This window comes from Thermobia domestica, chromosome 16 (genome assembly GCF_964235325.1).
Source record: "Thermobia domestica chromosome 16, izTheDome1.hap1.1, whole genome shotgun sequence".
Lineage (NCBI taxonomy): Eukaryota > Metazoa > Arthropoda > Insecta > Zygentoma > Lepismatidae > Thermobia > Thermobia domestica.
The window spans coordinates 175,100,135-175,127,001 of record NC_137469.1 but is presented as its reverse complement, the minus strand read 5'-3'; the positions used below and the strand labels follow the sequence as shown (position 1 = coordinate 175,127,001).

At 36.3% G+C, this 26,867-nt stretch overlaps 1 protein-coding gene across 1 annotated transcript in view; it reads left to right on the top strand.

The window, feature by feature from the left end:
* LOC145672834 (uncharacterized) overlaps positions 1-26,867 on the top strand; it is a 68,041-nt gene that overhangs the window by 17,468 nt on the left and 23,706 nt on the right. The window contains exon 2 of the mRNA XM_081741982.1: positions 13,235-13,405. Coding sequence (XP_081598108.1) covers positions 13,235-13,405 — 171 coding nt within the window. The remainder of the gene's footprint in view (positions 1-13,234; positions 13,406-26,867) is intronic.

Genomic DNA, 26,867 nt, shown 5'->3' with positions numbered 1-26,867 from the left:
ACAACGACTGCGGTTACAATATTTACGGAATAGATTAAATTTTGTTCCTACCGTAGTTAACATGAAACATTGAAAGATTTTACAAGTGATTTGAAAATTTCTATTGTTTTATTGATTATAAACATATAGTGAATTAATATTTTACTTACAGTTACAAATGGCTACTTTATTGGTTGAAGCAAAAAAAAAAAAAAAAAGATGTATGACTCGAACAGCAATCATGAGTCAAAGATTTTCCTCACTTTGGCACCCCGACATTTGGTAAATGTGTGCGCCGTACAATATATGAAGCGAGTAGAAAACTTTAAGACGGTTTTTCTCCGTTATTTTTGGCCATTGCGCTCTCCCAGTTTGCACTATTAATTCTTTAAATGTGCACTACCAACTCGCAAAAAATGGCTCCGAAGTTCACTTACCAAAGTGTGCCTTCTTCTTGTGAGTGAAAAAAGAACTTCAGGCATTTTTGGACATTGATATTTGTAATTGCAATAATAGCAAAAGGACTTATACTACTACTTGGCATTCAAGACACAGCCTGTGAGTATTTAGATGAGCTAACTACTGGAAACAATACATTTTTGAATCACTATACTATATAAATTAATATATAAAGATGGATGTAACAATGGGTGCCTGATCATCGCGGCCAAATTGCAAAGTCAAATGAAATGGCTTTTGGTATATAGTTAGTCCTTAATCCAAACTGGGATGTTATCATATCATTTTGTGTTTCGTTGTGAGACGTGCCAAGTATGGTTTGGGTACAAAACCTCGCGGCGACAACCTCGCGGCGACAACCTCGCGGACCAAAACCTCGCGGCCCAAAATCTCGCCGGGCCGAAACCTCGCCGCCCAAAACCTCGCGGGACAAAATCTCGCCTGGCCAAAACCTCGCCGCCCAAAACGTCGCGGGCCAAAATCTCGCGGGGCCAAAACCTCGCCGGGTCAAAATCTCGCCGGGCCAAAACCTCTCCTTGCCAAAACCTCGTCTTCCAAAACCTCGCGCCCCAAAATATCGCCATACCCAAAATCTCGCCTAACCAAAATGTAAATGTTCCAACAGATGATAAGGATGACGGTATAAAAGACGCTGTTTCAGAAGAAGTATCACGGGTATTTGACCAAGTCCCGCGATACCATATGAAAATTCTATTTCTGTATTAGAGGATTTCAATGTGAAGGTAGGGCGACAGGATGTTTTTAAACTGGTTATAGGGAAAGAAAGTCTGCATAAGGAAAGTAATGACAACTAACGGGGTTAGTTTCGTGAACTTTGGAACATCCAAAAACTTAAAATTTTAACAAAAATCTAATAATATTTATGAAAGTATGAAATAATATATGAGTTTTTACGACGTCCCTTGATTATGTCCTGTAGGTTAAAGGAGACGTAGATGACCAGGATGAAGGAAATGATCGAATAAAGAAAGTGGGAGGAAACGGGAATAACCCGAGAAAGTCCACGCACACGATGTTTTGTATCTTATTATTATTATTATTATTATTATTATTATTATTATTATTATTATTATTATTATTATTATTATTATTATTATTATTTGTAATGTGGAATTGTATATTAAGAAACTCATTGGGTAAATTTTAAAGAAAAGTTTCATTCGCGGCGAGGTTTTGGCCACGCAATGTTTTGGGTGGCGGGGTTTTGTCCCGGCGAGATTTTGTCCCACGAGGTTTTGGGCGGCGAGGCTTTGGGCGGCGAGGTTTTGGCCACGCGAGGTTTTGACCCGGCGAGATTTTGGCCCGCGAGGTTTTGGGCGGTGAGGTTTTGGCCACGCGAGGTTTTGGGCGGCAGGTTTTGGCCACGCGAGGTTTTGGCCCGGCGAGATTTTGTCCCGCGAGGTTTTGGCCGGCGAGATTTTGGGCGGCGATGTTTCGGCCGCGAGATTTTGTCCGTATCCCGCCAAGTATACAACCAACTTACTACTGCAAACTGTCGTAATACTGCCGTGTGGCTAATGTACTGACACTCAACCTATTTGTTCTTGTACAAATCTACAGCTGCTACTTCGGTGCGATACTTGCGACAACACCCAACTTATAGCAACAAATGCAAAGGGAAACTCCTTAGGGAAAATTTCCTATCCTAAACTAGTAACTCTATTACCAACACACGATTTATCCACCCATACAAACTTTCTTGTAGAAACGACACCCGTTACTATTGATAAACGTCTGGCTTTTACTTTCTGGCCCTACAAGACATTCATCCATTTATCCGATCACATACCTTACAATAAATTCCTCATGTCACAAGAATCGTCTTCCATACTTTCTTCAATGCGATGTACTCTAACACCGATGTCTATTATTACACAACAAATCTTTCGTCTGACTTATAACTACCTACGCACACGATTTCCTATCATGGATTCTGTGCTTCTGTTTCTTAACACTCAATCATTATTCAAAAAGAAGCTGTTCTTTGACACGTTTCTGCTGGAAGAAAAGAAGAATGCCTTTCTTCTCAACGAAACCTTCTTAAAACCTGCTGATACTATTCACATTCCGAGTTACAGTATACTTCGTTGTGACAGCCATCTTGTTGCTTAACGAGCTAATGGTGGAGCAGTTACTGGCTTCTACCACACTTTATCATCTCGACACCATACCTGACCGCTTACCAATCTTCTAGAACATGTTATCATAGCATGGTATTTAGCAAATCACTCTCATCAGCATTTATATCTGACATGGACATCAGATTTCCCTTGCTTTTTTTCCACCTCATTTCACATAGTTACAAGAAATCATGGTCGACATCAAACTTCGTACAGATAATTAACGTACTACGTTCATACAATTTATTACCTCGCATAGAACAGGAATTTTTTTACGATTTACTCACACCACCTTGTCTTGTCTTTCACACAAAACCTGAAGTGGTTATCACTTTTAGCACTATAGTTTCCCACTGCACAGTTATTTGGCACTAACTGTTGGCACAACTTGGTGGCCAAGGGCATATACCGTACTCAATACATATAAAACCTTCATGCGGAATACATTAACATATGGACATACAGCCTGGATAATTTGCACCCCTCAAAACTTGCCATGTTCAAGCGCCATACTATACGCCTAGCATATCACATAAACCTGCCGCATCTAATACTTTATGAAATAATCGACTTTCCGCCATTATGACTCATTTTCAGCAACTTCGTATACATTATATCTCCAAATGTTTCGCTCAGCACCATCCTATGATACTTAATATTCTCCGCTACGACCTTGATACCGATGTACCACAACCTACGTTGATACTCCCCTTCAGCACTTCATGACATTATATCATTTACAGTTAGATAACGACATATTGGACCCCGAAATCTTTACAATCTTACTGCATAAACTTTTATCTCATATAGTATATATCTGTATGACATTAGACAATAAAAATTAAAGATTATGATGATCATTATGGAAATTATGAAGAAATAACAATAGAATCACATGCTGCAGTTCGAAATTTTAATCCAAATTAGTAGAAGAGTCGCGTCTAATAAAGGTGCAAAATATCTTGTAAAAACCTATTTGGAAGACAAAGATTACACCAAATTACTTGTAACTCATAAAAGTTAAAAAAAATCATCCAAGTCTGGAGAAGGAATTAAACAATATACAGAACTTCATAAAAGAATATATTTGGATAGATGATGTTAGAACATTAATATATAGATTGATTACTATAGATGGAGAAGAAAAAGCTGGAAATAATATTTTTGTAAGAAAGTTGATATTATTGATATGATTAATTCTAAACTCTCACAATTTATTCCTAATGATTTAAAAGGTATAGATTATTCCTAATGATTTAAAAGGTATAGATTATTTGATAAATATATTGAATACGCTATCACCAAAACTATGGAATGATGAGAAGTATTGTAAAGGATTACTAAATAACTTTATTAGTAACCTTCCATTTAAGATGCATATTCCAGAATTTAGGTTTTACGGTCAATTTTGGGCTGCTGTCATGTTTTAAAAGAACATGACAATACACACTTCGTTGCGGCAAAATCCTGTGATTAACCTACGACCTATATTAGGAAATTTAGTGGGAATTCAGGTACTGACCTAAGACAATAGTAATAACTGTAAGGATTGGACAATACGCAGGCAAGAGCCTAGGTAAGCAAAAATTAAATATAGAGGTCAGTCTAATATGGAGACGTCTCAGACAAGGGCGCCGGTCCTGGGGGTCCCGGGTCCCCCAAAGTTCCTGTGGTCCCTATTGCATTTATGAATATACAATATTTGGCATAATTTGAGTGCAATTTGTCTTAAAATCCTCATATATATACCTTCTGCATCTGAATGCCCCCCCTCAAATTTACAGAGAAATCGGCGCCCTTGGTCTCAGAGACTGAATGGGTGTGGTGGTGAGGAATCGGACCAGCTCGAATGATCCATTAAAATACAGTCCAGTCTTTAAGGAAACTTGAAGGGTTAATTACCAGGTACTAATCTACAAGAAAGATCAGCGAGAGAGATGATAAAGATATGAATCTATTAGATGAGGCTTGTAAAGATATATATACTATAGAGATAATAAAGATACAGCTTCCAGGCATATTGCATACAAAGAATTAGAAAATAAAGCATGGGAAAGAGTTTTTGCTAAAGATGCAAACTTATTAATAGAACGTTTAACAGCTTTAGGAACTGCATTAGCGATAAATGCAAAAGTAAGATTTAGTTTAGTTTTATAAGTATTTTAAATTTCTTATATATGTATTTTTACTTTTAATGGAGTGCTTTCCATAAAAGTTTTTCAGTTTTACGTATAATAAATATAAGTATAAAATTAAAAAGTTTTACATTTACAAGAACTAATGAAGCAAAAGAAAATCCTAATGAAAAATTTAAACAATTAAATATTCATAACATTTTAACCAGTGTTTTATCCAGGCATCCTAGGAGGAGAAAATTTCCTCCTTAAAGTTGTAGAACCCCCCCCCCCCCCAAAAAAAAATATGAAGATATACATAGGTATAGCCATATACGTACATATTTCTGGTTTAAAATTTAACGTGGAGTTTTATGTTTTCCGAATTTGCGAGTTTTTAGTCGATGTCCCTCCTATTCCGCATGGTATAATGTTGATATTTCCCACTTCCCTTGTCATTTCGAGAAAACACTTTCTAAAATTCCATGCAAAATTCATTTTTATCTGAGAAGCTTAACAGTAAACAATATGTATCACCACGAAGCAATGACAAAAAAATCAATGTGTTGATCGGGTTTTAATGTGGCATAGTTGAGCTTTTTGAGGTGTAATGCTTAGAGTGTTATATTTCTTTATAATAGGCTTATTTGAAATATCTGAAAATTTCGACTTTCAACAGCCTATGGAAGTTTTCATCAGTCACCGAAAAATCATATAAAGTTAAGGGCATTTCAAACCATCATGAATGATCCCAATCTGGAGCTTATGAGGATATGAGACAATCATTGGACGTCTCACTTTCAAGCTGTCGAGGCCCTTGTTGACTGTTTGGCTGCAATCGTAGTAACTCTATAAGAAATATACACAAATTGCGGGGATTTGTCATCAGAGGCAGAGGGATTGTTTTTAGTAGCCTAAAACCAAAAGGTAACGGTTTTATTGTTCGCTATATTGAAGTGTTGCCCTAGTCAAATTCCGTGACTCCAATTTCAGTCTGAACAACTTACTCTTACTGATTTACCGATGAAAGTGTCAGTAGCAACCTCTCGTTTGAAAGATATTATGAGTGATTCATCTACAAGAAATAGATGGAAGAAAGTCTGTACGCATCTCTGGAGGCAGATTTTGAAGATCGTGATAAGCTCCATGATTAAGTTGTGCGGCCATATGCAAGGATGTTATAAAATAGAGGATCTGCCCATACAACAAAATCGTGAAGCCATACGGCACTGCTTCGTCACACCTACTCTGCCCACTTCGCGCCACTAAGATCGCAATCTTGCGAGCCAAAAATCATGGCGGAAACGAGAGTAGCCAATCAGACGTGCCGGATCAGACGATGTTCGTTTTTTTTTTTTTTTTTTTGGCTTCATTGAGCTCATATGGTGAAGATACGTATGGGCATATCCTCTATTTTATAACATCCTTGGCCATATGTAATAAAATTACTAGAGAAGGGTGATAGAAGATTTGTGGATACCGTTGGCAAAATTTCTTAAACGTCCCAAGGGTTCAACTATGGTGACAATATGTCTGTGGATAGTGCAATATAAGAACTCAAATTTTTGTGTCCTTTTTTTTTAATTTTGAAGAGTGCGTAACAATATATATGTGTTTTCATTCAGTTTTAAAGAAGTATGCATTGAAGAATACAAAATTCAGTGATATCTTACCTAAACTTCAAGTGGATGATATTGGGGACGGTTTTCCTACACTACATCTAGCTGTCATATTAAGTGTGTGTCCTATAGGTATACTCATATCCAAAATTATTGTCGCATGTCTATAAATATGTTGTTGTAGGAATATAATTTGATAACGAATTCGCCCGGTATTTCTTATAATGTTAGTATGTGTATAATAGGCAAAGACATGTATGTGGCAAATTTCATGTCAAAAAGGCAGTAAATAAAAACAATAAAACGAAAGTAAAACTTTAGTGCCCATTTAGCAACATTTTACTCTACTCATTCTAATTTTCATATTTATATTTATTTTCCTATGAAATTGACCACAAATATACATTTCCCGATTATACACATAGTATCAGTATTAAAAGTATCCTGCAAAATCATTATCAAATTACATTCTTAAAAGAAGACAGTTATAGATATGTGACAATCATTTTGGACATGAGTGTACCTGCAAAGTTGAAAGATCATTATCAAGCATGGCACAAATTTGCACTAAATTAAGACAACAATTTACACTACATCACTTAATTTCACTTGTGTTAATATCCGTGGAAGGTTCTCGTGAACTGGAACTTTTCTATATATTAAAAAAAAAAACCTGGTATAATGTATCCCCAAAAAGAAATGCATTGCCTTTTTTTAAAAAAAACTTAAAATATAAAATGTGTTGGTTTATTAAAACTGTATATAAATGTTTATTTCATGAAAAGGTAAGAACCTTCTAGATTAGTCTTAATATTTTAATAACTGAATAAATATGAATTTTTATCTTATTGAAATATTAGTAATAATTCTTGTATACGGAGAAGCTTTATATTTCAATAGTTAAAAATTAATTTGTAGCAGTGAAGAACAAAGATACAGTTCTCTTAAAGTATATTGGGGTTGCCAACTTTCCTTACGAAAAAATTCGGACGGGACAATCAGTGTTGGAGTCCCCTCCCCCTGAAGAAAACTACACGTATGAAATCAATGTAAATAATCATCTGAATAACACGAACCTGAATGAATGCGACACCTTTTTTTAATTATTTTCCCACCCACTGCTCATCACTAGGTATAAGCAATACATGCAAGAAATTCAAACCAAAACAACTGCAATTTATTGAATATAAACAAACTTTAGAGAGAAAATTATAAAGATTATTTTCACAAATGAGTGCATAACATTTTTAAGAAATTACTGACAAAAAGTATTACTAATATCAACTCTTATTCTTTGACTATTATCATACAAAGTCTTTGGCCCAGCAAAACATCAATTAACTTTGAAAATCGATAAATCGGGACTATATGCGTTCCGACGAGTGTCTGGTCGGGACGCGGGACAAGTAATCAGAAATCGGTATAGTCCCGACAGAATAGGGACAGTTGGCAACCCTGAAGATATAGACGGTTTCTTTTCACATAGTATATAAGGGTATGGGTTGCATAAGGTACGTGCCTACTTTCACATTTTTAATGGGTTCCCCCTTAGAACTTCACATTCTCCCCCAAAACAGAATGGAACTGAATAAAACACAATTTTAATAAAGATCTTATAAAATAGAGGAATTGCCCATATATATCTTCATCATATTAAATCAATGAAGCCAAAAAACAACCGAGAATCGGCACGTCTGATTGTCTACTTTCGTTTCTACCATCGTCTGATTGGCTGCTTTCGTTTCCGCCATGATCGTTGGCTCAAAACATTGCGATCCTATTGGGCGGAGTGGGTAGGTGGCGAAACTGTGACGCATGGCTTCAAGATTTTGTTGAAAGGGCAGATCCTCTATTTTATAATATCCTTGGTTTTAACCAAGAAACAAACCAAACAAGAAGAAGTAAAACTAAGCAAAGGACAATGTATGCCTCTATGTCTTTCTATACCTCGAGTTAAAAATATAAACAAAGAAATAAAGAGAAATGAAGATCAATATGAAAGATTTGTGTTTCCTATCCTAACCTTCTTGGCTTTAATAGGAGCTCTAGGTTCTGCTGACAGTGGTGCTGCTGCTATTGCAAACGCTGTAGAAGATACAAAAAGAATAAAAAAAAGAATTAGAAGAACAAAAGAGGCATAACCTAGTAATGGATGAAAAGTAAGATAGCGTGCTTCCAAAAACTTAAGCCAAAAAGGGTAAAGAAAAATCAAACCCTTAAGTCATTTTGATTTAATAATCTCAAACAGCTAGAAAGAAGAAATTTAACCGTGTATTTATGAGTGATGAATTTACTACAAACCTAAAGAATAATGAGTGTGGTATTCTCAATATTGATAATCTAAAAATATAGGCATACATGGGATATAGTAATTTCCATAAAATATATTTATGTGTTTTTGAATATAAAAAGCTTAAATCTTGAAATTGCGCTTCAAGTTAGGTCTTATATCTTCTATGGGAGACGCTTGCCATAGTGAACGAGATACAAACTACCCACCGAGAACCGAGAACGTGACTGTTCCCAATCAAAAAAGAGGGTAGTATTAGGGAACTAGACTACTATGAGCAAGAATAATAAGCGTAGCAGTAACAATTGAAACTCAAAACAGAAATTCTCATCGAAGTTCGAAATAGAACCAGCGTGTAAATACGTTTCGGGGTCAAAATATCAGAGACGATCATAGCGATGATAAGCAGTACCAGTTGGTCGAAATATATTACTTGTGAGATTGCTCTGGTATACCAAGCGTGTGTAAATAGCACATAATCCCGCGACAACAGTTCCAACAGTCAGTAAGGAGAGAAAGCACACGCTTGGGAACAACGGGATACGGATGTTCTCAATAGGATGTTTGCTGGCATACTCATTTTAGTGTATGCTAGAAAATATAAATGAAGGTGTCAGTAACTATGAAACCTTAGTGAAAGAAGTAGAGTACAGATTTGCTGAAGATTCTCGAAATTGTAGCTTCCGCCAACAGATGAAGAGTAGTAGACATTTTGAAACAGCTTCTAATCCGGAACGAAATAATTACCCATATTTAAAAATGTGAAGAGAATGCCCGTAAACAGAGGAAATATTGAAAGGCTAATACAAGTGTCGACCACTTATTAGAAGAGATGGACTTGTTGCCAGAAATGGCATTATAAGTTTGCCCGAAATTAACGTAGTAATCTTTCCTCAATCACTCAATTCAATGCTAGATTCTCGATCTGCTGCTTTTCCAATTAGATTATATTACTGTTTTGGCTAGCGCGATAAACACCAAAATACTCCTGCTTTGCCACTTTGAGTAGACTGACAACCCAATATAACCAAATTAACGAGTAGAGTATATCACAATCACAGTCACAAGAATGCGAGATGCAAACATTGTGAATTTACCAAACAATAAATTAGATATAACCTTCCAAAAGATGAAAAACGTTTCTTACATTTTTGAACAGCGTATTTACACCGTTCTCACAAGCATTTGCTACATTTGATCTATGGATAGTGTAATAACACTAGGAGAAGAGTTAGCTCTATTTTCATTATGCGACCGGATAAAGAAATAAACAAGCATATATCGGGTGTTGCAAAGTAAGTGTTACAACTCTTGGGAGGTGACTCCTGCCACTGAGACAAGAAAAAAAGTTCTCTTGAACTTTCGGCTATCGGACATAGTTTCGGATCTACAAGGTGCCGAAAGCATGGGAAAATGACTTTCGGACGCCAATAGTTCGGAAACTATCCAACATAAAGAGGGCGGGTAAAAAATTCACTGAAGAAATCATACCTGCTGTATTGTATTTTGCATGTTTCACAATCCTACCATGCATGCGCAAGGGATTCCCCAAAGGAACATAGGGAGTTGCAGATAATCTTCCAAATGAAAATTTAGTCTAAATGGACATGAATTGATAGGGTTTCTACCAGGTAACAACAACTCGTTTGTATTAAGTCGATATCTGAAACAAATACAAAATGGCGGACACCTTCATGCCCGTTGTGTGTGGTTGCATAATCGCCAGGTACAGATGCTGGACAACAGTGACGTTCTGAGTATTAAGTGTAGCGAATATGTACTCAAATGCTCTAGAAAGACATCTGGAGTGTCGGTAGAGCACAACAGATGAAGCAGGGTGATTCACATGTGTGGAAACACTTAACAAAATCCCCAGAAATGCACTTACACTCAGTGAACTTGAATTAAAAGCGTCGGAAATGTAAGGATTAGCATCAAGAACATGAAAGCCATTGCCAATACACCAATAATATTCCCTCAATCCGATACAATATGAGGTGCACTGTTGCATAGCAGTAAGGATGCAACAACTGAGGCCGAGTTGAAACTGTGCAAGGGGACTCACAAAGAAACTGGGTAAACTAAATTAATGTCACTACTGGGATCTCATGATCGATATTGAAATGTGGCCAATGTGTGTGTTGATATCAACATGTAGCTAATGGACAAATGTCAACATGTCCCACTACTGCTGGGACACCGTCCCACGTGTGAAAAATAGGAAATTAACTACTCGGGTCTTGAATATGAGGCCGTGGGTTCTCAGTAGGATAGGAAACTGCGACCATGCGAGCGAAAGCGAGCGCTTTAGCCCTGATGCTTCGAAGGAGCCTCACTTTCTCTGTATTTATTTCTTTGAGGAGTACCCACTTTGTTTGGCAAGCGCTCTTGTACAGCCTCCCGACATGCTTGTGTGTTTCATTTTGTTACTCCTCCTGACAGTTGTAAACAATCAGAGCTTTAAGACCTTTCTTCTTATTTCTCATCTCGTTTTATTTTCCATATATATGGTGTTCCAGCAGTAGTGTTACATGTGCCAAATTAGTTCATTTTCGTCTTTGTCTTGGAATGATCAACTGTGTGTAAGATACTTATTTCTGGAGGTGTTTTCCTATATTTCGAGTACGTCATATGTCGCAGAAGACGTGGGACATGATACAAGTTTGTTATTTCTACGCCCTATCAGAATTTGAACCATGGATTAAGATATTTCTGTTCAAATGTGTCGACTGTGGGACAATATCCCAAACAAAGAGGGACATTGATACAATCGTGTTCTAGTTACGTTCTATCAAAAAGTGCACCAGATTTAATAGCAGAATGTACAACATTATTTTCCTAGTTTTCGCACTTGGGACGGTGTCCCAGCAGTAGTGGGACATGTTGACATTTGTCTATCAGCTACATGTTGTTATCAACACACACATTTCAATATCGATCATGAGATCCCACTAGTGACATTAATTTAGTTTACCCAGTTTCTTTGTGAGTCCCCTTGCACAGTTTCAACTTGGCCTCAGTTGTTGCACCCTTATTGCTATGCAACCGTGCACACCATATTGTATCGGATTGAGGGAATATTATTGGTGTATTGGCAATGGCTTTCATGTTCTTGACGTTAATCCTTACATTTTCGACACTTTGAACTCACGATTACTGAGTATGAGTGCATTTTTGGGCATTTTTCGTTAAGTGTTTCCACACATGTGAATCACCCTGCTTCATCTGTTGTGCTCTACCGACACTCCAGATGTCTTTCTAGAGCATTTGAGTACATATTCGCTACACTTAATACTCAGAACGTCACTGTTGTCCAGCATCCGTACCTGGCGATTATGCAACCACACACAATGGACATGAAGGTATCCGCCATTTTGTATTTGTTTCAGATATCGACTTAATACAAACGAATTGTTGTTACCTGGTAGAAACCCTGTCAATTCGTATCCATTTCGACCAATTTTCATTTGGCAGATTATCTGGGACTCCCTACGTTCCTTTGGGGAATCCCTTGCGCATGCATGGTAGGATTGTGAAACATGCAAAATACAATACAGCAGGTATGATTTCTTCAGTGAATTTTTTACCCGACCTCTTTACGTTGGATAGTTCCCGAACTATTGGCGTCCGAAAGTTATTTTCCCACGCTTTCGGCACCTTGTAGATCCGAAACTATGTCCGATAGCCAAAAGTTCAAGAGAACTTTTTTTCTTGTCTTAGTGGCAGGAGTCACCTCCCAAGAGTTGTAACACTTATTTTGCTACACCCGATATATATTAGAGACCTGCACAGGCCGAATTTTTCGGCCCGAGCCCAATCCAGCCCGAATATACATAGGCCCGGCCAAGCCCTGGCCCGAAAAGTTTTGGAGATTTTCGGCCCGAGCCCTGCCCGGCCCGATAAGTTTTTTTGAAATTCTTGGGCCAAGCCCGGCCCGGGCCCGATAAATTTTAAAAGTTTTTGGCCCGACCCCCGCCCGATAAATTTTAAAAAAATTTAGCTCGAACCACAATCTTTCTCAAAATTTAGTATTAAACTTGACCTAATCCTCAGAAACAGTTTCTAAACTCTGATTCACAACCTGACACTTGCCTCCCGAATGGTACAATTGCCTCCTAGAACTTTGCCTGTCATCGAGAGAACAAAAACTTCATTTCCTGTAACAAAAATGTAAACTAATTGATTTTTAGCATAAAGTGAAGATGGCAATATTGTTTAGCAACAGGCAAAACTTTCCCACCCCTTCTTGTCATATTTTGGGTTCAGTGAAGGTCAAGGTCAGAGATCAATTTACCGCCCAATGCCTGCAATCCTTTATAGTGAAAGTGGAGCCGCTAAGCAACACAAACTGTAAATAGCTATTGCATTCTTTGTAACATTTTTCACGGGCATACTTCTTCAACGTTTGGCTTTATTCCAATTATCGTTTAACGAAAGTCAATAATTATTAAAGAATTGCAATTAATCGGCCCCAGCCCGGCCCGTGCAAGTCTCTAACATATATATAGCCCTTCTATTTTATATATAAGATTTATTTATTTAATGTGAACGAAGATAGTGGTGAAGATTCTTCCTACTGTTCAAGTTTTATTTTCAAAAACGTTAAGAATGTATATTCGTATTTATTTATAGGCTTAACATGCTACTCTTGTCTTTGGAATCACAACATAAAAGATGTCGATACCATGTGCAAGAATAAACCAACTGAAATACCAAAAGATTTTGAATTGGATTGTGACACAATCACCAACTTCAGTACGAAATCATGTACTTACACATATGTTCTCCGCAAAGGGACAAGAAGTAAGTTTATAACGGTTAAAACGGACAAAATAAGTTTCATAGTGTATTAAACGGCGTGACAAACATCTTGGCATTTGAAGGCGGCGCTCCAAGTTTCCTTTAAATGCTGCTAGCAAATGAGAGGCCAGCGATATTGCCACGTTTATTTGGCACACATCCACGTCTATCCCCTGTCACCTGATCGCGCTGTAGTTTGTCTGCTTACCCATAGCAACACCCCTTTACCACTTGGCAACGTCACGCCAGAGCTTGCGTTTTATTCGTTTAGCTGAAATGACAAAATGTTTGTCACAGGCCTTAATTAGTCGTCAATTATCGCGAATTGGGATTAAAAATTTGCGTAATAAACCTATATATTTTTCAGTGTTATCTTGTAGGCGTTTAAAGCTAAATATAATTAGGATGTGGTGATTATGTACTGGCACACTAAGACAACTAAAAATTGGATCGATAAAAAACTGAGAAGGGAGCAAGCAGTTAATTATTGGGAGAAGGGAGGTAATTATGCAGACACTACAGTAGTGTAGGCATAAAATCTTGCAAGGAGGGCATTAATTGTCATGTCAAAGAATCGCAAGAATACAAATCACACACACACTCATATATATATATATATGATCGAGTTTAACTTCCTACTTTGCGCTTAAAATAATGACCGCCATGTTTGTACATCACCTTATGGTTCAGGGGAAACTGCCAGTGCCGCTTACAGAAAGATAAGATTTTTTTTCAAGTGTCTATAACGTTGATAAAAACACGAAGAATAAAAAGTGCTTTAAAGCTTTCTTACAGCTTATATATATATGGCCAAAAGTCAGGATCGGCCTAAATATTTGAGAAACTGTAGACTAAATATAACCGACTCGAGGTCAATTAAGATGAATGTTGGCGGGAGGGGGAAACATTATGACGTTGTTAAGGTTGTCGTCCACCATCTTAGTGACCACCATATTGGAATCAATTTGTTTATTTTAAATGGCAATATGGTGATGTGACATTTTACACATCCTCGTTTGAAGAGGAATCCAACGGTAAAATTATTTCTCCAAAATCTGCAAGTTTTAAAATTGAGAGTTGATTTACAATAGGTTACGTTATCTGTTAGACTTAAATTTTGTTATGTGTAGAGCATTATATGGACGGAAACTGACTGTCCCTTTATTTAATGTTCTTCTAGGTACAGTGGGATGTTAAGTCGAGACGAAATAATCGAAATTATCTTTTTGGATGGAGGACGCGCTTCAGCAATGATAGCAGCCGTCTTCAATAAGCAACATCCTAATCGCGAGCCGGTGACAGATAGTGTTGTAACGTCTCGAGTCCGTCCTACTTACAAGAAATAAATAATAAAAATACATTCAGTTTTCGCCCATACAATGCAACACAGATAACACAGATGCAAGTCTAAAAGACAACATAATCTATTCTAAATCCATTATCAACATTAAAACCGTTACATACTTTGAAAAAATATCTTCACCATTGGATTTCTCTTCGAACGAGGATGTTTAATATGTCACATGACAATGTTGCCATTTAAAATGCACAATTTGATTTCAGTATGCTGGCCACTAAGAAGGCAGAAGACAGCCTTAACCATGTCATAATGTTTCTCTCTCTCTCTAACATTAATCCCAATTGACTACAGATCGACTGCATTTACAGCTTCTCAAATATTTAGGGCGGCCCAGACTTTTCGCCAAACCTTATATATATATAAAAGGTAAAAGCACCGGTGCCCGTCACTCTAAGGTTGAAACATAACTCTTTTATCACTTCTGTGAGCATCGTGAATCTTTCGGAGCTGTACCATAGTTGGAAAGACACATTGATCCTTCCTACACATGTTCCTATAGTTACAATTCAAATTCGAATAGCCGTTCAAGGAAAAACAATATATTTTTAGATTCCTTGTATTGCATCAATATCCGACACCCCAAAATCGAAATGTTCCAGTGGTCGTCAGGGTTTTGTACCAGTGTTCGTCTTTCACACAAGTTGACATAATTTATTCAAAAACTAACTGTTGCTCAGTTTAAGCTTAACAATAGAGTATCAAGTACCAAGCTTTACTATACATCACTTTTAGCACTCAAGAAAAAAATAAAAATGTTTTTACAAACTTTAAAAGTATTTGAAGAAAGAAAAATGTTAACTGAATACAAAAGCTAACTGTATGACACTTTCGTCTTAAGAGTACAAATGTAAAAAAAAAAAAAAAATAAATAAATAAAATAAAATAAAAATTAAAAAATAAATAAATAAAAAAATAAAAAAAATAAAAAAATAATAATAAAAAACTTTGTTTAATAACTATACTTCACTTTAAGCACTCAAGGACAAAATAAAAAAGATGTTTGTACATACTCACAATTTAACTATATATTACCTTAAGCTTAAGAATACACTATAAAATACTAAGATTAGTAACAATACATTACTTTAAGCCTACCGATGCACACGAGACAAGACTTGAGGCTGTCTCCTCTTGTAAAGGTGCCGAGAAAGTTGTCTTGTCTCGAAAAGTTTATCTGTTTCCATTGGAAGAACTCTGTCTCGTCTCGTCTCATGCGCATTCCTAATCAGCCACGTAGCCAAAAACATCATTTCGGAGGGGGTTCGATACGGATTTACGATATCCGAATTTAGATATCGATAATCGATATCGACAAAATGTCGAAACTTGTTCGATATATCAAAATATCGAAATAATCGAAAGTATCGACATATCGATCAAAAATTCTAATATTTTTATCCTAATTGTAAAAATGAGGACTGTTTAAATTGTAAATATTTTTGTAGTGTATACTTTTTAATTAAATGTTCTTTATGATTTTAAAACTCATAAGGTTCTATGCGCTATGTCGTATATTATGTTTGTGTGAGTTAAAGCACTATATTAAATAATAACGATCAAACTGAAAGTGGGTCTGGTGATAAGTAACTACCTATATTCAGATATTTTTCCATCAGTTGGATAGGATTGAAGCAAAAGGCTAAATATTTCGTAAAATGCTATTTGGCTAGGATATTTGAGAGAGTGAGATTATTTTATATATATATATAAAACTGCGGTCAAAATAAAATTAGGCGATCGTGATATTGACTACCAAAATCAGGTTCATTTACGCTTCTGCACTAGGATAATAAAATAAAATAAAATTTATATAAAAATATGGTTAAATTTATCCGTTTAATTTTGTCTTCATCTACTTCCCTTTCCACCAGAACATGTTCCACTTTTCTTTCACTGCTATTGATATTTATATAAACGAAAAAATTCTATGTGTGATTGCAGACCGGTCAGGGGCTGACTCTTCAGCTTCTTATACCTCCCGCTCCACTGTTTACTTTTCCAAAATATTTTGGAATTACTCATATGACTGAGAGGACATACATATATATGTTATGCGGACGATGAGAAATGAAATATTGCTGTTTTACGGTCCACAGTTATGCGATATAGGATAAAAGACGATGCGTGATTAGTGAAAGTGAATGATTATCAAGTGAATTAATTAGAATGCAAATCTGGGAAGAATAGAAGAACCCCCAAGAAAACCAATGGGCAAGAAGTTGACCAACACATACTAATATGGGTCATACTACAAGCCAATACACAACTCGACTTACAAAATAATTTCACCTTTATATGCTATTTATTGCAGCTATCTGATCATTTCTTAAAATTTGATTTCGTCGAAGAACCAATGATCAACAGCATTAACAAATTCATCCTTTTCATGAATGATGATATTGTAAATATAAACACAACAATTAAAAACTATAAAAAAAATTATTTAGAAACATGATTTGTTTATATGTTTATGTACATAAAAATAAAGAAATAAATTTGTCACTTTACATAAATGTTTTGTTTTCTCTTTCAAAAATGTACATGGGAATATACAATCTCATCATTCTTTCTTAAAGTTTACTTATGAAACAAAGTTACGAGTTTTTTTTTTCAAAAGAATTTTTACGTTCTTTATGATACACAAAACTAATACGAAATAACCACACAACACGCAGTTTTCGTGCTTGTGTGCTTGAGTGTTTACATAATAAACTTTTCTATTTATACACACAAAACTCAAATTTCGTTACTGGTAAGCTCAAACTATCGAAATAAAATCCCTGACGATTTCTGTTTATGTGTAGACAAACCCAATGAGTTCTTGAGGAATCCAATAATCAAGATTAATAATTAGTCCAATAGCCCTAACAGCACAAGATGCGCTAGGCATGTGCCATTTCGGTGTCCCAGCTACTTTTTAGATACCGACACTTGGCACATATGATATTCATGTGCTAAGTATGTACTTCAGCTACCTACAGTTTTAGGTACTTGTTACACCTAATCAGTACTTGCAACTATGTGCCACAAATATATCATTTATATACCTGGCTCAGTTTCGCACTCTAACAGTGATTTGTTTTTATATCGTCACTTGGGACATATATTTGTCATCTTCTAGGTACGTCCTCTAGGTATCCTCGTTGCCATAAGTGCCTTTACATCGCAGTGACGGGTATGTGACCGCGCAGTACTCCAAGGAAGGGATGGTTGTATAAGAATTTGTGATTAATTTTGAAGAGTTCTTATTTTGACTAGGGAATTAACATAGGTGAAGGGAGTAAAGACACAGATTTGAAGCATCAGTTCACTGTTATTGAAGCATCAGTGCACGAAAAGATTCGTATTCTCAGTTTTTCTATTTATTGTTTTATATGTTAAGTTAAACACCACAATATGTATCACTGATATCGCAGATCGTATTATTTTTTAAAATCGTGTTTGTAACCTATTGTCAAAACATTCATCTCCAGACATGATGTAGAGAGAAGAGAAAGAGATACGACATCTGTAATATATGTATATGTGATTCACTAAGTAACTGTAGAAATTAGTTAAAGGACACATAAGAGAGCGAAAAGGAGCTCTAGAAGTCTGAACTTTTTAGAAACGTCCTAGATAGGTGAAAATATAGTTAAAAATTGCAAAAGGTATCATGTAAATTACCTCTCTTTTCTTATATTCTAGTATACTTTTTCTTTCACATCCAAACATCTCTATTTAGAATTACGAGATAAAGGCGAAGAGAGAAACATTTCCATTTCAAGAATTATATCAGGAAAAAAATGTTTTGACAGACTAGATTCGAACTCGCAACCCTTGAATCCATGGCTCAGCGCTCTACCGATTGAGCTAACAACTACTGTTAGAAAAGCTAGATTTCTACAACTACCGGTTGCTGAATGGTATGTATTAACCAAGTTTGCCGAGATAATTGCTTCATATAGCTATAATAATAATAATAATAATAATAATAATAATAATAATAATAATAATAATAATAATAATAATAATAATAATAAAGCAGAAGAAGAACAGAATCTAAAAAGTCACATATGTTGAAAGTTTGACGTGCAGAGTAAGTCCTAATATGAGATTTTATTAATTATATATAATAAATGTAAGCGTGGTTTATTCGTGCGTGCTACTCAAACTGCGCAACTCACTACCTAGTCCCATAAGGGTTGTACGCGTATGGTACAGTAGCCTTGCGTCCTCCAACCGAGAAGAATGTTTCTGTTTGAACCTATGCGTGTCCTAAGAGGAAGGAGGAGATTGAAAGAAAGAAAAGTGGTTTAGAAATTATGGAAACGTAGAATATCTCACGAGGTGAGGTGATATAGAGTTCAGCGTGTCTTTCAGCTACTACTCTATACAAGACGTGCATCTACGACTTAACGTGGAACCCGAACCACACGACTCCTGACGGGAATCGAAACCCGTATCACCTCTAGTTCTATCATGGGAGACACAGGAACATGTAAAAATAATCAAAAATTTCTTCTATCTTTCTGATAAAGAAAACAAAGTTGATACCAGATATAAATAACGAAAAAACATATGAATTTAAATGTAAAATTTGAGTCCAAAATACCCACTTATAAACAACTGCTGAATTTTAGAAAATAAAGACATGTAAATTGAAGTTATGTGATTAACTTGGAGCTTCAAAAACCAACACCCAGAAACCGCCGTGTAAAGTCTAACTGATGCAAATTTTTTTATTGCATAACTTGCTTTCGGCTAGGCGGGGAGTCCGCCCCCAGACGCTTGCATTTGCTCTTTCTCCGACCTCTCACTTCTCATATCCCTAAGACCTCTGATGTTAAGTGGTTTCGAGATATGGCTATCTTATTGTAACAATTTCAACTCCCAACTTTGTCTTCCGGCTGTTTTTCTTCTAACCGTAATATATATATATATAAAACGCTGAAATACATCTTTAATCAAGATGTTTCTACTCTTAAGGGATTTTGGAATATGGCCATTCTATTTTACCAATTACAATTTAAACCTTTTTTTCTAAGGAAAAATGAAAAAACGCAGAAACATGTCTTTAATTGTTTTACTTGCAAAACCTAAACACCAATTTTCATTCCCGGCGGGAGCTCATGTATTTCGAATTCCACGTTAATCAGTAGGTTAACGTTTCATATAGCTTCGCTACTGAATGGGACGTTAAACTCAAAATCAACTCAACCAATTTTCATGTCAATAACCTTAACGATTTTCGAGTTATGACCATCCAATTATAACAATTGTAACTTTACCCTATTTTCTTCCTTTCTAGGGCAAATATCATAAAAACGCTTACATACATATCTAATTATTTTAAATGAGAAGTCCATATACCAAATTTCATGTCGTTAACACTCAAAGATTCCAAGGTATGGGCATTTTAAGATAATTGCCACTCCTCTTTCTCCCTTTTCCCTTCAAATTTCCAAATATTCTTCTTTTAGTGGGACGTTACATTACAAATCATATGCCCTTTCTAAACTTCAAGTTTCTAGCTTAAGCGGTTTGGCCTAGCGTTGATCAATCAGCCAGCCAGAACTTGTTATTTTATATAGAAAGATACATAATAAGCAAATTAATGACAAAAATATTACTACAAAAGCAATATAGCAAAGAACTCATATACTGTGTTAAAATATGTAGATATGCATTCATTTGGTAAAATTCATAAAACTAAGGGCACAAGCTTAGCGTACGCGCGTTTGGCGTGGGAGACCCAGGTTCGATTCCCGGTGGGAGCTCGTGTGATTCGATTCCACGTTAACCAGTAGGTCTACATATCATATAGCCTCGCTGCTGAACGGGATGTTAAACTCAAAATCAGCTCAGCTCTGCTAAGGGCATAAGCAGCGTGGACCTACGGCTTTTTGGGTCCAACCACAAATGACAAAATTACACCCCTATTGCTTTACAATTGCTGTAAATCTCCCTGCTTTGGAAATGAACGGAACTTGACATTCGCTTCACCAACTTTTCTATTTCATGTGTTCATTTTAAAGCCGTACACAGCGCATGAGGGCATTGCTAAAGTTTTCAAAGTCAATGTAAGAAATACAGATGAGTTCTATTTACACAATGTGTACAGTAGAAAATATTCAATAATATTCCACATAGAAAATATCATACACAAAAGTGTGTAAGAAATTCATCAAATGTTTAAAAATCAAAGAAAACGTACTTCAGCACAAATGCAATTAAAACCTGACTCTGAGAGCGCAATAATGTTATCTTGTTCGAAGGGTCAGTGATTTTGTGTCGAACAGGCTGAGCGTGGGCTTACCCTGTCTTATGTTTAGCAACATTGCTCTTGGTCAAGTGGTTTATTGCTTGTGCCTTTAGGTATTTGCCCTAAAGCTATACAGCGAGTTGTGTGCGTTCTTCCTTCCCTGCCCCTGGCTGGCGAAAGGCTGCATTGGGATAAGGGGCAAGACAGCTTGCGACCTTGGAAGGGAGTAACATATAAAATGATCGAAAACGACAACAGATGTTCATGTAGAGTTCATAGTTTCGAGGTCGCTGAAATGGTTAGGCGTAAAGCTATCAGCTATTTTCTTTTAGTGATTTCTTCATATACGTCTACCAAGTTAACGAATCAGTGATAGAACGTTCACCTCTGGTGTTTGGGGTCACGGGTTCGATCCCAGTCCCCGCCAAGTGAACTTTGTGGTGGATAAACACCGTGTGCATGGGTTTTCTCGGAGTTCTCTCGTTTCCTCCCACTTTCTTCATTCCACCATTTCATTCATTATTCATCATTACCGTCTCCTTTAGCCTAACCGGCATAACCGCGGGACGTAAAACTCAAAGATTTCATTTCATTTCATTTTCAAGTTAACGAACCTTGACTTACCTGCGTACAGTGGTTGGTTAGTGTGTCCTCGATGGCTATTTTTACTTTTTCCATGATCATCCCATACCATACAGTATTTTTTTTATGTTTTGAGAAAGCTTGATTCTATCAATTCGTTAACCCTTAACAGTTCACTACCTTTGAAAATTATCCAAAAATTATGATATTTGCAGTATGTCGTCTATTTGGATTGTATATCATTTGAAAGTAGTTTTCTAAATTTTCCCGCCAATAGTTTTCGAGAACTGAGTTGTGTCCAAATCGTTACGTTGCACAGTTTTCCGTAAAGTGATTTTTGAGTACTTGTAGCCATATAGTAATAAAGAAAAGTAGTCTCATAAGAAAGGAGAAATAAATGAAACATGGTAAGAGTTGTTTACTTTATAGGATTTAATATCTAAATCTGGAATATTAATTTATAAGAACATGTAAGGTACTATGTATGAGTCCACATAGAAAAAAATATTAATATTTATATTTCGCTGAAAATACAGATTGAATAAATGATATTCAAATATATGCGTAGTTTTATAGAATATTCTTCTTTTTTATTTCATTTTTTATATTTTTAAATTTGAATATATCATCATAGTGTAACAGTGACTTAGGGGTCTACAAAGGATATCAATTACCAAGTGACAAAAACATTCCTTATCGTGATACATATACTTACAGATGGAACTGCATAAAGGAATTCTTTAGTGAGCTTGTTACTCCCGACTTACAAAAACGACATCTTCCCTTAGTCGTTTTTGTAAGTGAGCAACAAACTCTTTCCTTGTATTATCACATGGTCACGTAGCAACAGGTCGACATATTTTTATTTGAGGTTCGCCCAAGCTTTCTAAAGATGGTCTCTCTTCTTTAGGCTTTCTGCATGATACTAGTGCAGATGCAGTATCAGCCCGAAACACTTTAAGATGTCTGGATGATTTCCCAAGTACGTTACACTCTCTTTTGTAAGGTAACCAACTGTTTACAACAACTAAATCTAGCATGTACCCAAAAATTCTAAGACACCATCGTTTTCATTTCATTGGTGTACGGCAGAGTTCTATGAACATGTTTGACTCGTCTACACTTCTCATGTGTTTGCCTCAGAAGATAAGAAAAAAAATCTTATCTTCTGCCTCCTTAACGATTTTGTCTCATTGTTGGAAGAGTTAAGATTTTCATTACATCCTTCAGATATTGCATTACTCCTCTATCTTGAATGAGAACGGTGATTTCCCATAATTTCTCAGCAAGACGGTGCTCCACCTCACTATGCCTTATGTTCACGCCAATGGCTCGATAGACCATTTCCGGGACATTGGAATGGGCGACGGAGACGAATAGAGTGGACCAGATTTTACGCCACTAGAGCTCTTCCTCTGCTATCATCTGAGGAACCTTACTTATCAAGAACCCATCCATGATATCCACCATCTGACGCAGAGATGTTTGCAATCTTGTGAAACCTTTGACATGCTGTTGCGAATCCATGCGGATTGGCAGAGGCGCTTTGCAGTTTGTCTTGCTCAAGAAGGATAGCACATAGAGCAAATAATGCTGTAATGCCAAATTTTCACACTTTGTGACAAAATAACTTCTGAACCAATAACGGTAGGTGAAGTAGTCTGTATCACTGTTTCCCTGAAATTGAGGTCGTATCAAATGATACCCCACATATCCCCTTCCATTTTAAAAATCCAAAGTTGGATCCAAGATTACGGCTTCCAAGATGGCCGCCAGGGCAATTATGTCAAACAATATGGTCCATTACCCACCCGAAAACATATACCATGAACCAAATGTGAATGCCAAGATGTTCCTGTGCTACAGGAGTCTTAACTGACTGATGCCTCACTCTGTACCATATCTCAGGTATATAATCTGGATCTGAATCACTGAAAGTAAGATCAGGTTCTAAATCCGAGGTTCCGAAATCCGATAGATTAGAAGAGAAAGAGATCACTACTGTTGGCCTTATGTTTAGTTTCCTTCCTTAGGATATATCAACGGAGGTAAGTTCTTCATCCATTTCTGACGAAACACAGTCACTTGCAAAAATGTAAAAGGCTATCACAATATTTTTCCTTTGCATCTGACATGAGATTTCACAGTAAAACTTAACACATATAGATTTACATATATATATATTCCATACTAAGCCTCTGTATGAAATTTAAAATTTGACTAATAAACAGAGTACTATGTTTCTTTTTCACGTTAGATTTTCTATAAAAATATCAAATGATACAGCAATATAAGCTAGTCCAATATATTGTACTTTTTCTTGTACAAAGTATACGTTTGATTCGTTATCGGACAATGTAACCAAATGGTTACGTAGTATATTTTTTATCGTAAATAGTAATCAATTTTTGACATTATGCCGTTTTCATACTTGCACATTGTTGGGCAATGACTTACAAACAAGAACATATCAAGAAAAATAAAAACATAAACTGCTTACCTTCAGTATTTAATATTTTCTGTCTACTTCCAGCATTGCTTGCAAAATAGCAACATATCCACACACTATTTCCCGCATAAAATTCACCAGAGTTGTCACAAGGAGGCAATAGCTGCTCTCCCATCACAGAAAGTATGTACATAAATAACTACAATGAACAATACGGAAATATAACACTCTTCAACCCAATAGGCAAAATCAAAAAATGTGTAACCAAATGGTTACGAAAACTCGTTAAGGGTTAAACAACAATGTTTTTTTTTCTAATCATGTTTCTTAGTATTATCCTCTTCATTCTAACTAATTTAAATATTTTCAATAATTCAGAATTTAGACTAAAAAATGTTACAATGATCAAGAATTGTATAAGAAGAGGACTCTTCATTTCTAATCATTGTCATAGCCGGAAGGGAAAACTTTAAAAAAATTGAAATAACTTAGCAGACGTAGAAAATCGACGGAAATAATAAACATCAACTATTAATTGACTCTTAGAAGTATAGTATATAGTTCTCAACCCAAGTAGAAGATGCACTCTTTGCTTCATGAAAATAATAAACATTTTCCAAAAATAATTACAGAAAAGTAATTTCATGACATTTACTGAGCGAACGTAGGTTACTGGTTAGCGTTGACCTTTGTAATTGGGAGTCTCCAGGTTCAAATTTCGATACGAGGCATCCTGACTAGTGATTTTGCAGTACCACTGGGCGAATACCGGGATACTTTTAATACATAAGCTTTGGCAATTTTTCTTGAAAACTTTGTAATTGTGTTGTTAATGTTTCAGTGTGAAATGGCATTTTGCTGCATGGAAAATATTTTTAGTAAACAAAATATAGTAGATGAATGGTTAGTATAAGGGACTCCTACTTGTTTTCTTTAGATTCAAATCCCGACTGTTCTTATTGATTTTTTCTTTTAGTTACGCTCATACGTTGCGCTCCAGAAGTTCAATTTTGAATTAAATGTAGTCGCAGCTACTTATTTTCAATTATTTTCAAAACTTTTTGCTATTATATGTTTTTCTTTTACTTGCGATGTTTCAACTTTGATATTAGATCTTAGACCTTAATGTAACTCATTTTCCTACGTCATATTATGATGAATGTTTTCACAACAACGATAGTCGGGCGGTAATACAGAATTCCATTGTTACTGCAGGGCCGGATCTTGAATCCTGCGAACTACGCGTTCGCAGGAGGCGCCAGGTGAACAGGGCGCCAAATTAGAAAAATGAATTTTGTTTTAAATGTAAATATTCATTTTAAAAATGTTATGATGAAAAATTTTCCTCATATAGCTTCGAATAAATATTGTACAGACTGAGATACAGATAAAATACATCAAAAGGACAATAAAGTCGAATCTTCGCTTGGTTGGCTGTAAAACACCCCTTTACAAATTAAATGGACTCGCACATCAATTTCTTGCTGTACTGTACTGTGGAGTTACAACCACAATTATTTGCTCAATTATCAGTTCTTTACTGAAAGAATGTGGGGATAGCACTTCGCATGGCAAGAGAGAAAGTACGTGGGGATCTGAGCAGTACAGCGCTGAAGTAATTAATTGGGGATGAATGAAATGAAATGCATGTTTTCTAATAGAAGAAATCACAGAGACACAAAGGTTAGGAAAGGAAAGGGTTTTACTGTACCTCAGCCATTTCGATATGATGAGCCTCTTCAAATATCGGGTGAAGCCGTATCCTCCAATTCGTTGAGTGTTTCCGTCTGGTATCGATCCCGGACCTCACGTTCGAGAGTGAAGAACCTCTCGACCTCAGGGCAACAGCTCCCAGATGTCCTGGCCTCTTCAGAAAGACACCTCTGTCATGCAATGGTTGGTGAGGGCCCAGGCGTGCCGACCGTCTTTCAATTGCTGCTACGACGACTCTTCTGAATAGGGGTCCAAAGTGTGTTTCTGGCGGCTTCTGTCACACTTCTCACCTCGAGGGTCCCGTGTCCCCTGGTTTTGTTCTACTTCTTTGCTTTCGCTTCTTCCTGGTGCTCCGCACGTGGATGACTAGCTCATCACAATTATCTTTGTCAATAGGGAAGTTTGTTAATTGTTGAAACGGCGTGGCTGAGCTTTGATGAAGTTACGGAAACTAGGAAGAGAATGGTAAGCATGAATTTGTATTGGGATGAGGTGACAACATAGGGAAGTCTCTTCTTTATTATTTAATAATTACAATTTCTTGTTTGAAGAACAATAACAACATACAGGGAGAATTCAAAATAGGCGCTAAGCCTGATATCCTCTAGAAATTGATGCCAATGCCACACTCACAAGAGATGCTAGTTTGAGGAAAATTTCCATGGCACAGGATAGATCTTTTAAAGAGGGAAAAGGGATATTTTACGAATATGAGATAAAATCAATGTAAATTTAGCTTTCCAATAGATGTTGTATTAAGCACTATGACCGTAGAGCTAAAGACTGGTATTCTTTCCACAATCCCACCATATGCACAAAATACAAATATAACAGACTCTTCATTCCTTTCTCAACAGTTAAGGGTTGAGAAAGATCACCGTAAATGAAATGCACATTATCAAAGTTGAAGCAAGCATGGGCACCCAAAAGGGGACGAAAGGGCCAGGCCCCACCTGGCTTACGATAAGTATAATGTATGTGAAGAGCATGAGATAAGTGGGAGGTGCTTTTAATACCCATCTCATTCTCTCACTACAGGAATGTACAACAGATGCAAATGATATGTAAATGTTGTAAATAATTAATAAAAATTTAGATTAGCCAAAAAAAAATAAAT